Source organism: Schistocerca gregaria, chromosome 1, assembly GCF_023897955.1.
Source record: "Schistocerca gregaria isolate iqSchGreg1 chromosome 1, iqSchGreg1.2, whole genome shotgun sequence".
NCBI lineage: Eukaryota > Metazoa > Arthropoda > Insecta > Orthoptera > Acrididae > Schistocerca > Schistocerca gregaria.
In genome coordinates, this window is record NC_064920.1 from 314,902,101 (window position 1) to 314,922,272 (window position 20,172).

The window sequence follows — 20,172 nt, forward strand, 5'->3', positions numbered from 1 at the left end:
TACAGCATCATGATGCTCGCATCCGTGTTTGGCTACATCGCGGTGAACATACATTGGAAGCGTGTACTCGTCATCGCTATACTGGCGTATCACCCAGCGTGATGGTATGGGGTGCCATTGGTTACACGTCTCGGTCACCTCTTGTTCGAATTGACAGCACTTTGAACAGTGAACGTTACATTTCAGATTTTTACGACCCGTGGCTCTACCCTTCAGCAGGCTAAAGCGCGACCCATGTTGCAGGTCCTGCACAGGCCTTTCTGGATACAGAAAATGTTCGACTCCAGCCCTGTCCAGAACATTCTCCAGATCTCTCACCAACTGAAAACGTCTGGTCAATGGTGGCCGAGCAGCTGGCTCGTCACAATACGCCAGTTGTTACTCTTGATGAACTGTGGTATCGTGTTGAAGATGCATGGGCAGCTGTGCCTGTACACGCCATCCAAGCTCTGTTTGACTCAATGCCCAGGCGTATCAAGGCCGTTATTACGGCCAGAAGTGGTTGTTCTGGGTACTGATTTCTCAGGAACTATGCTCACAAACTGCGTGAAAATATAATCACATGTCAGTTCTAGTATAACATATTTGTCCAATGAATACACGTTTATCATCTGCACTTCTTTTTCGTGTAGCAATTTTAATGGCCAGTAGTGTAGGTGCGCTGAACAAGCGTTAACTCGACCGCCATCGTTTGTGACTCCCCCTATAGTAGGTGTCCAGTCACTGCATTCGTTCGAAGCTAACGATACTGCAGACTAAATTACTTGTTGATAGTTTGCATTAGAAGGGCCCAATTACCTTCTTGGGGAAAGTCAATATACATCGACTTTATAAATCATTTTGCTATATTGAATAATCGGTGCAATTCTTCTATATTTTACTGAATAAATTATTTTGTTCACCGGAAGACTGTATCTGTTAGATAGTTTCCATTCACTTTAAAATAAAATTTTGTGCAAGTCTCCACATTAGGATCTATAGTTTCGGCCAAACAAACCACGTTATCTACTAAAGATGCTCACATTAATATTCTGAACTTAGATTTTAAAGGCATGCGCCTCACACAATTAGTTTCCTGTGCCCAGACTGAGGGTTTCCCAGATTTGGCGAACCTTTGCTCAGGATTGTATGTCATTTAGGATCTCCTAATGTGCAGTCAGATTCATTAATGTCCTTGCCAATTTCGTCTATTCTGTCTCAAATATCTGATAGTTACAGTAATATAACCAAGTGTTACAGCTGTATGAAATACTATTCAGTGTGGATGCACGAATATTGTTCAAAATCACTAAGGGAATCAAAAATTTGAGAGCTGCAACGGAGGAATACTGCAGTGCAGTGTACGGTAAGTTGAGAATTTTGGTTGGACTGTAGTCGAGTCTGTTAAGACAACCGTTGTAGAGAAGCGAACGATACCGGTTGAAGCTCCAGTCCAATACAAGTTTTCAGCTTTCGCCACAGCAGTACCGCAGTGAGCGTCATGACCTCCCACCTACCTCTTTTCCTTTCTTCCCACTTCCTCAGTTTCAGATCAATAATACAATTCTTTTTTTCCTTTTTCATGTATTTCAGTTTGTTCACGTAGGATGTGAAACAACCACTACACCACAGTAGCATCTACGACTTGATGACGTGAAGTAATAATTCATGTTACATCGTTCCTTTAGGTTCGTATTCAAGGGGCCGTGGCTTCTGCTCAATATCTGTATCTAGGCTGAAACCAGCGAGTCTTTGTTAAGTTACCATTTGTAGAAACATCAGTAGGTATTCCAGGACATCAGTTTGTATTTTGTGTGTCAGTCGTTTAGATGATTTTGAATGTTGATATAAAGTAAGGCACATCACATATTAAGTCAGGATAGCTGCAAAACAGATAGAATGATGGAGCAAGGTAAGGCCATATATTTTAGTGAGTCGGGAGAGGTTCATGCGACACATCCTGCAGAATAGTCAAGTCCAATATATAGGAATCACGTAGATAGTGAAACAAATAGCACCCTATCAGAATATGAGAACCGTACGGCGAAGAGTAATAGACATGAAGAAACAAGAGATAATGCACAACAGCTTGTAGAAGCCTTAGTAATTATTCTCAACTGGGAAGAAGAAAAACGCAGGTCATCGAACAGAGAATGATTGACGAGAATAATGCGCACCTTCACCATGCAGAATTAATGAAACGGAAGATGACGAGTTCAAAGTCATAAAATTTTTGAGGGAATGAGAAAGGAAAATAAGGACGTGGGCAGGAAGCTCCTAGGTGAAACTCGTGAAATAAGGAAACACATGAAGAAAATGGCCAAACTGGCTGGCGAAACGAAGAAAATTGCTCGGAAAGCAAAGGCTCTAGTCAATCCTGTAAATAGCAAAGAGAGTTGAAAACATGGAGAAGCGACATTGAAACAGAGAGAAACGAAACGACGCGAAACTGCAAGAGATTACAAATCATTTAGTGAATGAGACTAACGTAAAATAGAAAGCCAGCTTCGACAAAATTAGCACAGGATCCGATTTAACGAACCGAACACCAGCGACCGAAACTGAAGAAGTTCAGGCGCTGCTCACTTTCAAAAATAAGCAGGAGATTATCACCTCAAGTATGACGAAGAATATTATACAAGTTTAAGAATGCGATGGCGTAATAGGACCATAGCTGGAGAAGACACTGTTAAATGAACCACATAACTACGCTCCGTTCGGTATTGACACAGTTGTGGCAACAGTTAGATTAGCTTCAACATTGGTAATGGTGGGACCTTGCATGAGGTACCGAGAAACAAAATCGTGAGAAGAGTCAAAGCTAGTGGCAGGGCGAGAATGGAAAGCGTGGTACCATTAGATAACAAGTACTTCTTCCACGCTAGGAAAATTCTAAACCACAAACATTTGGATTTTACAATTTTATTCTCACTACGACCGACTTGGCCATAGTTTTAGAACGTCGAATTTGTTTGCGTACACTTGAAGTGAATGGCAGAGGAGAAAATGAGAGGTATAGCAAATACGTGCTGATCTTACAAAGGATTTGGATACAAGTTTCTGGGGAACCACTAGTCGAAGGAAACTCAGAAGAGAGTCAAACACAAGCTGATTCTCTCCAAGGATAATGGGGGGTCAGGGTGAAAACGCATGGTGAACTTCCTTGAGGCAACGATTAAGAAAAACCATTTTATAGGTGAACCGTACATGACGAAAGACATAATCGGACACTGTTTTGTGAAGCCGACCACTGTGGCCGTTGCGGTCACAGGTTCGAATCCTGCCTCGGGCATGGATGTGTGTGATGTCCTTAGGTTAGTTAGGTTTAAGTAGTTCTAAGGTCTTATTAACAGCAGTTGTTAAGAGGAACATGTAACGTGAGCTAAAAAGCATTTCGTAAGAATCTGCACCAAGTTAGAATTGAGATTACATTGCAAGGTAGGTGCAATAATGAGAACCACTGTGGATATACATCACACTACAAAAACCAGAATAACTGCAGCAGTAGGAATTAATAGGTAGTCCTAAAGAGGGAGGTGATTTTGAATGTAATCGTGGACCACGAAATGGAGGTTGGAATGAGAGGAGATACAGTTACGGGATGAAAAGTAGAGTGTGGAACAATTATCAAAGTAATAGTACTTGGCTTCTGAACCGCAGATGAAATAAACATGGGAACATCTACAATGGAGAACGATTTGGGCAGAATAACGAGAAGTAGATTCGAACAGAGATTGCCTAGAGATTGTTGAAATTCGAGGGCCTAACCCACGCATCGAACAGCTTGGAAATGGCCAGCGACGCACCGACTGTAGGACAATGTGGGAGAGGCCAATATCACGACTGCTACACAGATCGGAACTAGCATCATAAATCTAACTGAATATGACGATATTTCTTAAGCTTCATTAGATGGAACAGAAACGACAACAACCAAGGGCATCCATCGGGTGATAAAAGTCACAAAAGAAGTTGTTGATTTTGGTTCGCGATAGCTAACTTCCGGCTCTACTAGAGACCACATTGAATATATGGGGAGTGGACAGGAAGAAAATTAGAGTCGCAGGCGCCCTGTTAGGGAAGATTACTGAAGCAAACAGAAAGGTGTGACTCAAACTAGACTGTCAAGGACAAATGCTTATAGGAATTTCCTTACAGTGCCTGAACTGGCTATAGATCTTATAATCGGGATGGATGTGCTCAGTGCATGCAGCACAGTATTAGGCCTGGTGTGCAGGGAAGTAATTTTGAAGAAGAGAAAGAAGATTCAGTTTCAGTTTGTGGAACAACCCATTCGTGCACAGATGCTTACCTGCAAGCTGTGTGGGAACATGGAGAACTCCAACTACAGAAATGCAGACTGGACAGACAGAGATGAAAAGTATTCATCAGATGATGAAGAAGCAATAAGAAGGGAAATTAGTCATGCAATCAATGAATGGTGACAAAGGACAGAGTTCAGGAAAATTTTAGTTAACAATCGTGACTTATTTCTACCAAAGACAAGAACAATCAACAATAATCAGAACGATTCTGAGCGAAGGTGTCCATTGTTTTGTGCTGCCTTACGCACACCACTTGCATACAGAGGATAAGTAGGGCAAGAAATAGGGAGCATATTATGAAAGACTGTGACTGAACATGCAATTTCCCCGTACAATTCCGCACTGAGAGTCGTTGAGGAAAAGGACGGATCTATATGCCCTATTTTAGATTCCGGACAGTTCAACACAATCAGCATGTCAGTGACAGACAGGCTGCAAACACTACAGAGACATGACGAAGTGAATGTCTTCTCGCCGATCGATCTCAGACAGAGCTTCTGGCAGATCGAACTTGCCACAAAGCCATAGCTTTCCTAGATGTCCGTAGATGTTATCAGCTCCGACGACTTTCCTTCGGTCTAAACATATCAGCTGCGTTTAATCGTGGACTTAATGGTATCCTCGATGAATCAGCGGAGAAGTACATTACCAGTTACTTGCACGATCTGTTAATTACAAGAGAAACTTGGAAGGATCTCAATAGAATACTAAAGGCATTGCTCGGTGCACTTCGGAGCAACAGAGTAACCGTGAATTTAGAGAAATCTTGCTTTCGCACACTGAAGGAGTTACATTACTTCAGCGAAAGAATTACACAGATTCTTATACGTCGCACCGAAAAGTATTTAAGAGGATATGTTATTGTCATCCATTTTTGTGATAAAGTATCTCAGAAAGGCCACATCAGCAGCTCTGAGACTCTGTATTTAAGAGGATATGTTATTGTCATCAATTTTTGTGATAAAGTATCTCAGAAAGGCCACATCAGCAGCTCTGAGACTCTGTGCATTAACAGGGAAAAAGACATCATGGGTGTGGAAGCGAATGCAGATAAACAATTTCAGAAACTGAAACGTCACAGGTAACGTCACCTATAATGTCACATCCAGATTTATCAGCAGAGTTTTGCATGACTATTGATTTGGCGAAGACAGTAATCAAAGTCATGTTATTCCAAGAGAGTGAGGAAAATGGACAGACGGTGAAAATGGTGATAGCCTTTGTAGTCGTGCGCTATCAAAGTGCAAAAGGGATTACTGAGAGACCACGCTCTAGGCGTTATCTATGGTTTGGAGATTTAAGATGTTCGGCTATTCCCTCTTTCTATGGAAGTCCGGGGCTTATATGGACAACAAAGTACTAGAATTTCAGCCGACTGCCAAGTTAACGTGGTGGGTCCTTTTTGTCCAAGAATATGACTTCATAGCCTTATGTGTGCCAGGAAAAACAAGCATTATAACTGATTCACTCTTACGTTCACCCGTGGGCCGGAAGGAAGCGTTAGCAGAGGGCACTGAAGATACTTCAGTTTATTCTATCTCAGAAACGTCGCCTTGGAGACTTCATCGCTGTATCATAGCAGGATATAGTTAAGGAACAGGACAACAATCTAAAGGAGAAATGACACAGTAGAGAGGAAGCCACTATCACACCATCTTATTTCATAGGGAATGGAATCTAGTTCCACCACGGAGAGGTGCGACAGACACTCTGTGGTCCCTTCGTATTCTGGAAGACCTATTAAACAAAATAATCTGATGTACACCTTAGCTATGCACCTTTGAGCCCAAGAAATGTTTTCTGAGGTTGAGAAACTTATGCCATTTTAGTAAGATGGAGTGGTGGATAAAGGAGGTCCTCTCAGTCTACAGAGCATGTCAAACGACGAAACAAAGTAAACAGACGATACAAGCGTCGATCTATTCTATTGTACGCAATAAGCTGTGTCACATCACGGCAGCACGTGGGCCACTGACCACGACACGGTGCCACTTTCGTTATACAGGGTGTTACAAAAAGGTACTGCCAAACTTTCAGAAAACATTCCTCACACACAAATAAAGAAAAGATGTTATTTAGACATGCGTCCGGAAACGCTTAATTTCTATGTTAGAGCTCATTTTAGTTTCGTCAGTATGTACTGTACTTCCTCGATTCACCGCCAGTTGGCCCAATTGAAGGAAGGTAATGTTGAATTCGGTGCTTGTGTTGACATGCGACTCATTGCTCTACAAAAATTGTTCAAATGGCTCTGAACACTATGGGACTTAACATCTATGGTCATCAGTCCCCTAGAACTTACAGCTACTTAAACCTAACTAAACTAAGGACATCACACAACACCCAGTCATCACGAGGCAGAGAAAATCCCTGACCCCGCCGGGAATTGAACCCGGGAACCCGGGTGTGGGAAGCGAGAACGCTACCGCACGACCAGGAGATGCGGACCACTGCTCTATAGTACTAGCATCAAGCACATCAGTAGGTAGCATCGACAGGTTAGTGTTCATCACGAACGTGGTTTTTTCGGAGTTGGCAGATGCCCATTTGATGTATGGTTTAGCACGAGGCAGTAGCCGTGGCGCGGTACGTTTGTATCGAGACAGATGTCCATAACGAAGTTGTCCCGACAGGAAGACGTTCGAAGCAATTGATCTGCGTCTTAGGGAACACGGAACATTCCAGCCTATGACTCGCGACTGGGGAAGACCTAGAACGACGAGGACACCTGCAAAGGACGAGGCAATTCTTCGTGCAGTTGAAGATAACCCTAATGTCAGAGTCAGAGAAGTTGCTGCTGTACAAGGTAACGTTGACCACGTCACTGTATGGAGAGTGCTACGGGATAACTAGTTGTTTCCGTACCATCTACAGCGTGTGCAGGCACTATCAGCAGCTGATTGGCCTCCGCGGGTACATTTCTGCGATTGGATCATCCAACAATGTGTCAATCCTCATTTCAGTGCAAATGTTCTCTTTACGGATGAGGCTTCATTCCAACGTGATCAAATTGTAAATCTTCTCAGTTGACATGTGTGGGCTCACGAGAATCCGCACGCAATTGTGCAATCACGTCATCAACATAGATATTCTGTGAACGTTTGGGCAGGCATTGTTGGTGATGTCTTGATTGGGCCCCATGTTCTTCCACCTGCGCTCAATGGAGCACGTTATCATGATTTCATACGGGATACTCTACCTGTGCTGCTAGAAGATGTGCCTTTACAAGTACGACACAACATGTGGTTGATGCACGATGGGGCTCCTGCACATTTCAGTCGAAGTGTTCGTACTCCTCTCAACAACAGATTCGGTGACCGATGGATTGGTAGAGGCGGATCAATTCCATGGCCTCCACGCTCTCCTGACCTCAACCCTCTTGACTTTCAATTATGGAGGCATTTGAAAGCTCTTGTCTACGCTACCCCAGTACCAAATGTAGAAACTCTTCGTGCTCGTATTGTGGACGGCTGTGATACAATACGCCATTCTCCAGGGCTGCATCAGCGCATCAGAGATTCCATGCGACGGAGTGTGGATGTATGTATCCTCGCTAACGGAGGACATTTTGAACATTTCCTGTAAAAATGGTTCAAATGGCTCTGAGCACTATGGGACTTAACATCTATGGTCATCAGTCCCCTAGAACTTAGAACTACTTAAACCTAACTAACCTAAGGACAGCACACAACACCCAGCCATCACGAGGCAAAGAAAATCCCTAACCCCGCTGGTAATCGAACACGAGAACCCGGGCGTGGGAAGCGAGAACGCTACCTCACGACCACGAGATGTGGGCACATTTCTTCTGACAAAGTGTTTGAAGTCACACTGGTACGTTCTGTTGCTGTGTGTTTCCATTCCATGATTAATGACATTTGAAGAGAAATAATAAAATGAGCTCTAACATGGGAAGTAAGCGTTTCCGGACACATAAGATATTTTATTTTTCTTTGTGTGTGAGGAATGTTTCCTGAAAGTTTGCTCGCACCTTTTTGTAACACCGTGTATATTCACCTCTAAATTTATGACACATCATTACTTAGAGCTACCGCATTTACTATATCAAAGTCACTGTGCAGAGACTTCTTGGCACAGGTAGAACATATAGAAAAACAATCTCGGGCAATGGACTTCAGTTTAATGACAAGTGGTGTGACTGAGGAGGCGTAGAATGCAGGCCACATGTTTCTCAAAACACCATCCAAGCTCGAAAACTGCAAACATTTAACGATAGAACTTGGAAATTTGTGCAGATTCTGCTGCCACAAACAGCACGGGACGTGCTACGTACTGTTAAAAGAATTCCATAAAATTCTTAATGAGATGCCATACATCTGAACTCTGTTGCTTCCATTGACTGCCCTGAAGAATAAGAGCCACTAGAGAAAAAGATGACTGCCCAACAATAACAAGGGTGCAGTTTTGTCAGATAATTAATCAGATACTGCACAGGATCCATGAAGCAAGAAGGCGAGAATAAGGGAATATCAGATAGGGTGGAAGCGTCTTGTGAAATCGTTCTGTCTGTCCAGCAAATAAAAGAGATTGTGCCACAAATTCTTTTACGTATACAATGGGCCACTGAAGACACGATGTATCGTCCATGAAAGAGAGTGCGAGTTAGAAATTTTGAAGTGTAAGGTGTTGTTGGTCGTATAGCATGTATCCCCTAACAAGCCGTTCATAAATTAAACGAACAAAAGAGATACAGTAATTTCTGCAACAAGGAAGGCGAGGAAAGATGGCAGGAAAAGGTTACCATCAGATCGTACTTGATGTATAGTTAGAAGAACCAATTCGTGAAGTGTGAACATGACACGAGCTTGCACAGAAGAATAGCGTTCAGTCAGAATGAGAGAGAATTCACATCAACACGTTTAACATCGTGCTGAATGTTTAGAGGAGATTACAACAGAATGTTTCTGAAAGAAATTTGGACGATTGGATACCCTGCCATTGAGTCCATACTGGTGGACTGCATTAGTTACGCAGAGGAGGAGTTTCCAGCTGGAAGAGATAAGTTTTACGTTAGCTGTCAGCAATGGGGATATGTTTGGATACGGATTCTCTATTGGGGCTTTGCATTTCGTAGTTGATATGTTTGTCTTGTCATCAGGTGATAACTGAATATATGTGCTTTTGTACTCCGTCAGCACCGACTAGCATTATAAACGATGAACGTAAATATTAGTTACTGTGGGTTTACATGATCTCTTACCCCGCTGACGGTTACCAGTGTCATAGGCAAAGCCTCATTTTTACTGATGTCCTTGACAGTGATGCAAGTAGATGATATTTATTTGTTTAATGAATATATTATCATATGGGCGTGAGAGAATGGCCGAATGGGTTGTATGTTCTTTGCGAACAGTTGTTTGCTTTTTGTTTAGTGGGAGCATAAGTGGTATATGTTTGGAGGTGGCAAGCACTGTTTTTTGTCGAGTGAAGATGACATGAACGAATGGGAATACATGCTGCCAAACACCCTGATGTTAATCATTCTGAAAAAAATCCGATGACCAGCAATAGCATGGACTCATTATATGGTATATAGTGTTTCATAAATCTGTTTCATTTTTTACAGTGTACATCAGATAAGAAAAAAGATAAATTAAAGTTGACTGAAGAGAACGATGAGTGATATGGGGATCATTTCCTGGCAGATTAAAGCTAGACTAGAAATCGGAACCTTTGCCTTTCGCAGGCAAGTGCTCTACCAACTGAGTTACCCATGCACGATTCACGACTCTTCCTCACAGCTTCAGTTCTGCCAATACCTCGCCTCTGGTTTAGCAGGAGACCTTCTGTGAAGTTTTGAAGGTAGGAGGAGAGGTACTGCCAGAATTGAAGCTGTGAGGATGCGTCCTGAGTCACGCGTGGGCAGCTTCGTTGGTAGAGCACTTCTCCGCGAAAGGCAACGGTCCCGAGTTCGAGTCTCGCTCCAGTACGTAGTTTTAATCGCCAGAAAGTTTCATAACAGCGCGCACGGCAGAGGAAAAATTTCGTTCTGGATCTAAAATGTGAACACTCAGGTACACAATTTTTGTACAACTGAAATTAACAAGAGAAGCATACACACTAATTGGTTATTGATAAATAATTGTTGTACAGACAATTTATGAAAGGATGTAGTCCTGTTCAGGAGATTTCTGTTCCCAGAAGAGAGTAGTAATAGATAAAGAAGAAGGTGTTTGGGATGGAATGTTTTTAAAAAAGGCTAGGAGGAACGACGGTCTGAAGCCAAGAGCTTGGTAGACCAGTTAAACGTCATAAGTGTTTTCTTAACTTTGTGATTCACAGGATTAAGTAGGTTTACTACACATGCTGATTAGCCAAGCCCGTTGTACAAGGTGTCCCACATAAAATCGCTGAACTTCACGCCTATGAGTGAAGTAACAGTGAATTAACTTAAAGAAGACAGATAATAGTAACATTAGAAACATGTAGTTATCTATTTATAAAAGACGCTAGAAGTGGCGGACTTTACAAATTATTCGGCTAGAGATGATTAACCGATACAAGACGTGTACCAGTTTTATGTAGGATACCTGTATATGAGGCACAGCATCATTAATTTGGGTAACATACTAATTTGACAACCATTTAATAACTTGATATTAATGTCGTATCCTGCACAACAACCTGACATGGAAAGAGTTATAGATCATTCAGCCATCAGCGGCACTGTTAAGCAAATTTGGTAACACTTCAAGACACACCAATCATGATTTTATATTGTAAAATTTATACATGGTAATTTACAGTAGTTAGGAGTATCTGTTTATGAGCACGAAATATTTTTGGATGCAGTAATAATATCACTCCATTTTGCACAGTCGTATTTCAAATTTTAGTAATCTTTAACTGGGTTTGGTCTCTTGAGTATTTTGCAGAGTTATGGAGTCGAGAAATGGGGTCACCGTGGCAGCTTGAAATGTGGACTGACCAGACACAACAAGGGGCGTGGTAAAGGGTAGCCAGGAGGAAGAAAGTGTACTTCACAGTGCGGTGGCATGAGGCCTCAGCCGCTGGCAGCATCTACGATCCAGGTTCGCCAATCTACAGTCACCCGACAACTTGTGGCAGGGAGCTTACGTCAGTGGCACACGGCGGGTGCAGGTCCAAGGAGACAAGGGAAAAATAGCTTCTAGTGACTGGCACGTGGCTGCAAGGTGAGCAGCAGTCGTTTACATCACAACGCCGTATGTCGACAGATGGAATTCGAGGCATGAGGAAACCTCCAGGGATGGTATGGCTAGTGTTATGTCACAACTAATGAACTGGATAATTCAAAAGATACTTCATAGAATGTGTCTGACGCTCCTCAACATAAATTGCCCTTTTCTCCAGCCAAGTACCAGTATCCAATAGCCAGTATCTACCATAATGCAGTTATTAGCTACACAACATATTATCAGCTGCAGTTGCAGCTCTCACAGATAAAACTTCCAATGCTATTTATCGACGTGCTCCCTACAGATCAGCACTCCTTTTTCTGTTGATTTTTTCGGCAGTGCGGAATGACTGGCCAAGCTATTCCACAACAGATTTCTGTAGCTCTAGTAAGCAAAATAGCAACAAACACAGTGTAGTGGGACGTGAAATTGAAGCGTCACCCATCCACCAGTGTCAGCCCAGTTAGCAGGTGAATGTAAGTTTAATTTAGTGTTTTGTTTAGGTATTTTGTAATATTTATAATTGTTGTGAACTATCTAAAGTTTTGTATTTATTTTTATGTTTCATGTACGGAGAGGGCGGTGCAACGAACGGAGACAGCATCTTCGCTGCCGGACCAGAGAGAAAATTGCTGGCCACTATACGTCGCGGGTCGACAGCCAAAGAGCAACAGAAGATCCTGAAACCGATTTGTTGCGTCGTGCTTCTAAAAACTGAAAAAATAAGAATATGTAATGTTTCTACAACAATGACATCACAGAAAGTTTAATCATGTTGTAAATGTTCAGTCCTATCTTGTCAAGGCTCAGGTTCACGTCTATATGTAGTATATAGGAAGATAATAAACTAGTGTATACTACAAAAGTTTAAACACGTGTTCCGAGAATTTATTTATGAAGAATTATTGGTTTATTTGACAAGATTATTAATTTTGACAACGTTTATCGCGAGTTTGAGTCTTAAAAGTTTATTCAATGTGGTTTTAATATTTATTAAAGCAGATTCTTGCGTTAATATAATGTCTGAGAAAAAACAAATGACATCTAAATTGAAAAAAGTTTGCGCAAACAAATTGGACTGAGTGATGTAATTCTACGCATACGACTCAAAGGATGATGTTTTAATTACAGTTTCGTTCAAGAACCATTCAGAGACAATTTTAAAAAGAGTTTAAGTAATTTTGAAGTGTTTTATAACTGACGTTGGTTACGAAGTCTGCACATGGTCATATGTCAAAAGAAAATCATTTAAACAAAACTTACGTCGTTACACTACAACAGGCCTGCCGTTGTGGCCGAGAGGTTCTAGGCGCCTCAGTCCGGAACCGCGTTGCTGCTACTGTCGCAGGTTCGAATCCTGCCTCGGGCATGGAGGTGTGTTATGTCCTTAGGTTAGTTAGGTTTAAGTAGTTTTAAGTCTAGCGAATTGATACCTCAGATGTTAAGTCCCATAGTGCTCAGAGCCATTTGAACCATTTAGCAACACACAGTCTGGGTACAGTCGAGTTGACCACTGCGACCAGCACCAGCCACGTCGACATGAGCACTGGAGTAATGATCCACTGCTTGTTCATACACAGCTGTGGCCAAAACACTGTCACGGTGGGATAACGCTAGCCTCATTACCTGCAAGTGAGATGATGCCACACATGGCGTACTGATTGGTTCAAATACACTCCTGGAAATGGAAAAAAGAACACATTGACACCGGTGTGTCAGACCCACCATACTTGCTCCGGACACTGCGAGAGGGCTATACAAGCAATGATCACACGCACGGCACAGCGGACACACCAGGAACCGCGGTGTTGGCCGTCGAATGGCGCTAGCTGCGCAGCATTTGTGCACCGCCGCCGTCAGTGTCAGCCAGTTTGCCGTGGCATACGGAGCTCCATCGCAGTCTTTAACACTGGTAGCATGCCGCGACAGCGTGGACGTGAACCGTATGTGCAGTTGACGGACTTTGAGTGAGGGCGTATAGTGGGCATGCGGGAGGCCGGGTGGACGTACCGCCGAATTGCTCAACACGTGGGGCGTGAGGTCTCCACAGTACATGGATGTTGTCGCCAGTGGTCGGCGGAAGTTGCACGTGCCCGTCGACCTGGGACCGGACCGCAGCGACGCACGGATGCACGCCAAGACCGTAGGATCCTATGCAGTGCCGTAGGGGACCGCACCGCCACTTCCCAGCAAATTAGGGGCACTGTTGTTCCTGGGGTATCGGCGAGGACCATTCGCAACCGTCTCCATGAAGCTGGGATACGGTCCCGCACACCGTTAGGCCGTCTTCCGCTCACGCCCCAACATCGTGCAGCCCGCCTCCAGTGGTGTCGCGACAGGCGTGAATGGAGGGACGAATGGAGACGTGTCGTCTTCAGCGATGAGAGTCGCTTCTGCCTTGGTGCAAATGATGGTCGTATGCGTGTTTGGCGCCGTGCAGGTGAGCGCCACAATCAGGATTGCATACGACCGAGGCATCATGGTGTGGGGAGCGATCTCCTACACTGGCCGTTCACCTCTGGTGATCATCGAGGGGACACTGAATAGTGCATCCAAACCGTCATCGAACCCATTGTTCTACCATTCCTAGACCGGCAAGGGAACTTGCTGTTCCAACAGGACAATGCACGTCCACATGTATCTCGTGCCACCCAACGTGCTCTAGAAGGTGTAAGTCAACTACCCTGGCCAGCAAGATCTCCGGATCTGTCCCCCATTGAGCATGTTTGGGACTGGATGAAGCGTCGTCTCACGCTGTCTGCACGTCCAGCACGAACGCTGGTCCAACTGAGGCGCCAGGTGGAAATGGCATGGCAAGCCGTTCCACAGGACTACATCCAGCATCTCTACGATCGTCTCCATGGGAGAATAGCAGCCTGCATTGCTGCGAAAGGTGGATATACAATAATTCAATTTCCAGGAGTGTAGCTCTGAGCACTATGGGACTCCATTTCTGAGGTCATTAGTCCAATAGAACTTAGAACTAGTTAAACCTAACTAACGTAAGGACATCACACGCATCCATGCCCGAGGCATGATTCGAGCCTGCGACTGTAGCAGTCGCGCGGTTCCGGACTGAGGCGCCCAGAAACGCTCGGCCACCGCGGTCCGCCGTACTGCCTCTCCTCTATGGAATATACCTAGGAGAAGAGATGGATTTCCACTTGCTCTCCACTAGTTTGACAGCATTTGCCGGATGGGGAATACACACGCTGCAAGTGACAACGAGAGAGCTGCATCGAACTAGTCTGCACGTCCTCCCACTGTACTTTGTGTTTCTCTAAGCCCCAATGTACTCTTGTGTGCTGAGTGAACCCCAGTGCTCTTGTGACCTACCAAAGGGCAGTGACAGCTTAACGCCCAGGCTCATTTCCGTTTGTATATTATGTAAAATTTTGCAACGGTCGGTGTCATGTTAAATGTTTATTGTCATTTTTTTTGTTTGAGCTGCTATTTTGTACCACATATTTTTTGTGTACTGTAATTTTGACAAATTACACCTGTTTTCATTTAAGAAATCCACGATGAGGCCGAAAATTAATTGTCACTAAAATTGTTCACACCATATATTCACAAAAAAGTAATTTAATTAATCCTAGCACCTGCTGAATTTACATGTAACGTTTCATTCAACACTCATTTAGCTACTTAGTATTCCTGGAAATGTGGCTATGTGACGTTATTGTGCCTACTAGCTCTTTCGATCATACAATGCAAATGTACTACAGTAGAGATATGTTTGTAATCTTACGTCGTCACATCTGTTAGTGGTAATATTTGCAACATTTATATACAGGGTGAGTCGCGTAAGACGTAACACCCCCTTTATTCCGGGGGCGATTGCACGTATCGGCATGAGGTTTTCGGTGAATCATAGCTGACTATGGGGCACATACGCTGGTACATGCACAATTATCAGAACGCATATACTGATGTACCGGATGTTGTTATTGTGATTGAAACTTTACTTAAAAGAGGGCGTATGAGGATTTACCTACGTAGCGTAGGCCGCACATGCTGCATAGAGCACGGCAGCTCGACCTGCAGGTCGCGCGAGGCATGTTTACAGTCTGCAGCCGCTTCCGACCGCGTCGACCTTCAATCGTACAATATTTCCCAGCGCCTTTTAATCGATGTTTTAATCACAATAGCAACGTGCGTTACATCACTATACGCGTCTTTTCCAGAGCGTTGGAATGATAGTAAAAAAAGTATGGCGTCCCATTTAAAAAACATGTACTTGTCTCGTTATCTCGGTCAATATAAACGTAGTGATTATTGTGCATGTACCAACGAATGTGCCCCATAGTCGGCCATGACTCGCCGAAACCCGCATGCCGATACGTGCAGTCGCCCCCGGCATAATGGAGGTGTTACCCGACTCAACCTGTATATATATGTACACAGTTGTGAACATCATATTTGCTAGGTATAGAGCATGAGTTGACATTCAGCGGCAATTATATTGATCTTGCATTATCATGAATGAACCAGGAGCCACATTAAATGACAGTCAAAGTGAGAGATTCAAAACATATGACCCAACGTTGACTTTGATCTGTGAGGAAGATTAGTTTTTCATATGTTCATCTGGACTCTGGTATCTCTTTCCATTGCATTTTCTATAATTCCAAAGAACCAGACTTCAGCATTCAATCCAGTGATAACGTGAGGTTGCTTCCTTGGGAGTGGACTATATATATGTCATCTAATTAGCTATTTGCATGTTGTGGTTAGGCGATATGTTGGGAAAGATAATGTTTGTCATAGGAAGGCTTGGCGGTCTGCCAAAAGAAATACATTTCAGAACGTTAGTGGACAGTAAAAATTTTGCTTGTAGCTGCCCCTTTGCCAACTCAAAAGGGACAACTAAGGCACAAAATTTACACAAATGATGTCATGGCACACGAAAAGCTATTTTGCGTGCCTCTTTCATTCTATATAAAATCGATTAGTGGAGGAGAGAAAGACAATGGTGCAGATTACATGGGAAATGTTTATTACCCTATGACAAATCCCAGGGACTGGGAATACTGAGCTCGTTCTAGTCTCATTTCATTCGTTATACCTTAAATCTGGAACGGCCTGTTCTCCAGACTGGGAGGCACAGCGCCTGGGATTTGTCACAGCATGGACAGACCGCAACGAAAACAGAGTGGCTCTCAGCCGTGAGCGACGATTGCGCTCTCTGGTGCCTGTCTTTGCAGGAGTCGGTTTGCCAGCACGCAGCCTGGGACCTAGCTGGCACTGTGTATTCCACAACCCGGGCCTCGCCAGCGACAAAAACTGTGGCCGAGTCGCCGCACAAACTATGCGAGAGCGCCGCTTTCCTATGCTTCAAAAAACGTTTTGTAGATACCGATAGCTCCCTTTCCCAAAGAAACATTTGGAGCTGAAATAATGGCCCTCTCTCTTGTATGGCTCTCCAATTTCAGGGGACCTGTACGTGAGGCTAGTTCAGGGAGCGAAAAGGAGCCTTTGGTAAATTAGACAGTGATTTCGTGGAGACAGAGCTGAAGCGACTTTATATAAGTGGGAACGCAATTTGCGACGTTATTGGATAGATGTGGCGCCTGGTCCTGGCGGCATTCTATGCGCTGGATGGAATCCACACTATTTAGCCGCCATGTACATAATCCTCGCCATTGGCAGACATGTATGGCTTGGCGGTAAAATATTACTGGAGCACGCGGTCGAGACGCTGAAGTCACAGTCCGAGAGAGCAACTGAGCGTTTGACCGGGGTCCAGAGTTGCAGCTACAACACCACACCCTTATCTATTGCAGCAGAGCCATTCACACGTCAGCGGTGTCCAGCACAGCTGTCCGAGAATAATTACGGTGAGCATAACTTGCCGCTCTGTAATGACAAAGCGTTCTAGGCCGGGAGTAGCAGATTTCTGTACGAAGACCGGTCTCTCAAGGAACCCCTTGACTACGAGTTCGCAAATTCACTCTTTAGTAAGGTTTATTTCAAATATTATGTGCTAATTACTCTCCATGTGCATCAGCAGGGCGACAGAAAATGTAATGTAGAGCATAAAACGACGCAACAGCCCCTGTTGTCTTGCAGAACATATTTTCGGTCAAACTGCAGTTTTACCTGCCATTGTATCGCATTTACTGTAGTAGGTAATCCCTCAACAGCAACAACGTCACTCTTTCTTAGATACTGGGTTCCCTTGATCCAAACTTCTGTTAAATTCACTCACGCCACTGCTGTAAATTATTCCTAGTTTTTATTATTTATGCTGGATTTACTGGTATCGTATTGCTAACATTTGTTATTGGATATACATATTTTCTACTCTATTCTTATCACATTTTATATGACAACGTGTAAACAAGTAATGAAATAATTTAACAGGTTTTAATAACTGCAGAACGAATTTTACGAAACACTGCAAATGCCGCAGAAGAGTTTTTTAATCAGGACTCAATAAAAAAAGTGATTGTATATGCAAGTACGCAGAGATATTGAGTTCAGCTCCAGCTGCTACCATGTTTGTATCCTCCATCCACGACAGCTAACATAAAATGATTCAGTTTATAGGATACGCCCTGCCGGCGCCAAATGCCAGAAGTTGTGGCAATAATGCCGCTCCACTAGAAATAATACACGCAAACCAGACCAATATTCCCATTAGATTTCTCAATCTCACGGCTATCTAGGTAATCAGTTTCGGGTAAGAACCCCTGGTTCGAAAGTTATTAAAAAAAGTCGTTGTGGAATCTCTGACAGCGGAATATGTTACCGGTACTGAGTCGAGTAAACATGGGCTCCAAAATGCAAACCTGAAGAGCTATGACCAATAAATAGTTCATCCTCGTTATTGTGAAACATACATGTGATGCCCGTAGATTATGCATTTTGGAGCCCATATTTACTTGACATTGGTTTCTCGTTTTGGTGCACAGTATCTCCTCCAAAAACATGTAAACCAAAGAGGTTACAGTAGGAGAGTTGTGTTTCACAGTATCTAAGACGAACAAGTTTCCATAGATGCCAAGTATGCACTACAATCCCGTGTTACCTAGCCATTTTATTTTTTCAAAATTCATTCGCTGACTGCTAATTCCTTGACGTCAAATCTTTTTGTTGAAGATGTACTACCCAACAGTGACATACGAAAACATAGCAAGCGTCACCTCAGCCACTTCCGCTGTTCGTGTACGCTTCCCGGGCTTACTAAATTTGCATATGTCACAAAGTCTAGTCTTTGTATTGTAGTTCACGAAATAAAGAAGCGGGAAATACTGGTCCGAGTCCCGGTCTGGCACATATTTTTACATTGCACTATAGTCTGGTAGATCTATACTTAATACAGCTGATGTCAAGGTAATCGCAGACCTATATCTTTCTTCCACTACAGACCTGAATTGACAGTATCGAGTGACGTATAGATTGTCTCGATGGACTGACATTCATATGACGTCGTTAGGAACTGTATTTTGATTGACGTTCTATATTTAATGTCTTAGATTGTAATTAATTTGTTGTGGCAGTAATTTGACTACCATAATGCTGCAAATATGGAACGACAGTCAAAGTTAAAGTTGCCAATGGCGTTATATGTATGTCAGTCGATCTAGACAGTATATACACCACTCGATAATGGCAATTTAGCCGAAATGGACCTTTAATTAAAGAAAAAAATTATATCACAGACCAGCAAATCTGAACAATCCTTATAAATAATTTCAAAATATTGCGTACAGGTGTCGATCATCGACATTGTGTGATTTTTTAGACATGCGTGTAAATAAAGACATTTTTCTTGTATTGGTCCGTATACTACCACCTCTGAAAATTGCCTACCCTACAACCTTAGCAACAACAAATCCAGTACATTTATTCCACTGTATTAACAGAATACTTTTCGCTTACAAGATACCAGAGTATCTTACGTCAGATTGACACATTGTATAAAGGTTGTAACATCAGCATAGAAGCAACTTCTATATGAAACTGTATGATTTAACCTCACAGCTGGCTCAACTTTCAACATTGCCTTTCAGAAAAAAAGGCGAATCCACTCATATTTCTTGTTATGAATTTCACCTAATAACTAATTAAATGTTTCAGGTATAAAACTTTATCAACAATAAATGACGACATTTGCACTATTGATACACAAACAGACGAGATGATCGTAGGTTCCTTTACAATGAATATGCGTATGTACTCACAGTAGGTCCAGGCAAGTTTGTAATTGAACTGGAAGGGATGAAAGTCTGAAACAAAAGAAAGTGTTTCATATTACACTTAGTAGTCGATCATTTACAATTAAATAATGTAAACTACTTGGCTGTAAGATTATCAGGAATCAGACATAATGCGGTGTATAATACATATTAGCACCTGATAGTTATTCAGGCTATAATGTAAACAGTGAGTTACTGATCTGATTACTCATGCAAAGATAAGAAGAAAGCCCTATGTCAACAAATAATGGAAATTATTAGTTTGTGAAATATGAATCACTCATACTGAGAAACCTCAAGTATTCGTTCATCACAGTCGTAATTTGCTGCAAATTTCGAGTAACTCGTAAATAATAACAATAATAATAATATTTAAGTAATAATAACAAGTGTTCAAAGTTGAGCTAATTATTGTATAAAGTTCTGACCAAGTTCCAATACATTCAGCCTATTGCGTACTGTCTGCACTTCCATAACTCGCTTCAG

The 20,172-nt window shown here is 42.8% G+C and overlaps 1 protein-coding gene across 1 annotated transcript in view; it reads right to left on the bottom strand.

Annotated features, from left to right (window-relative positions):
* LOC126343351 (uncharacterized) overlaps positions 1–20,172 on the bottom strand; it is a 107,142-nt gene that overhangs the window by 33,145 nt on the left and 53,825 nt on the right. Inside the window, exon 4 of the mRNA XM_050001931.1 lies at positions 19,672–19,716. Coding sequence (XP_049857888.1) covers positions 19,672–19,716 — 45 coding nt within the window. The remainder of the gene's footprint in view (positions 1–19,671; positions 19,717–20,172) is intronic.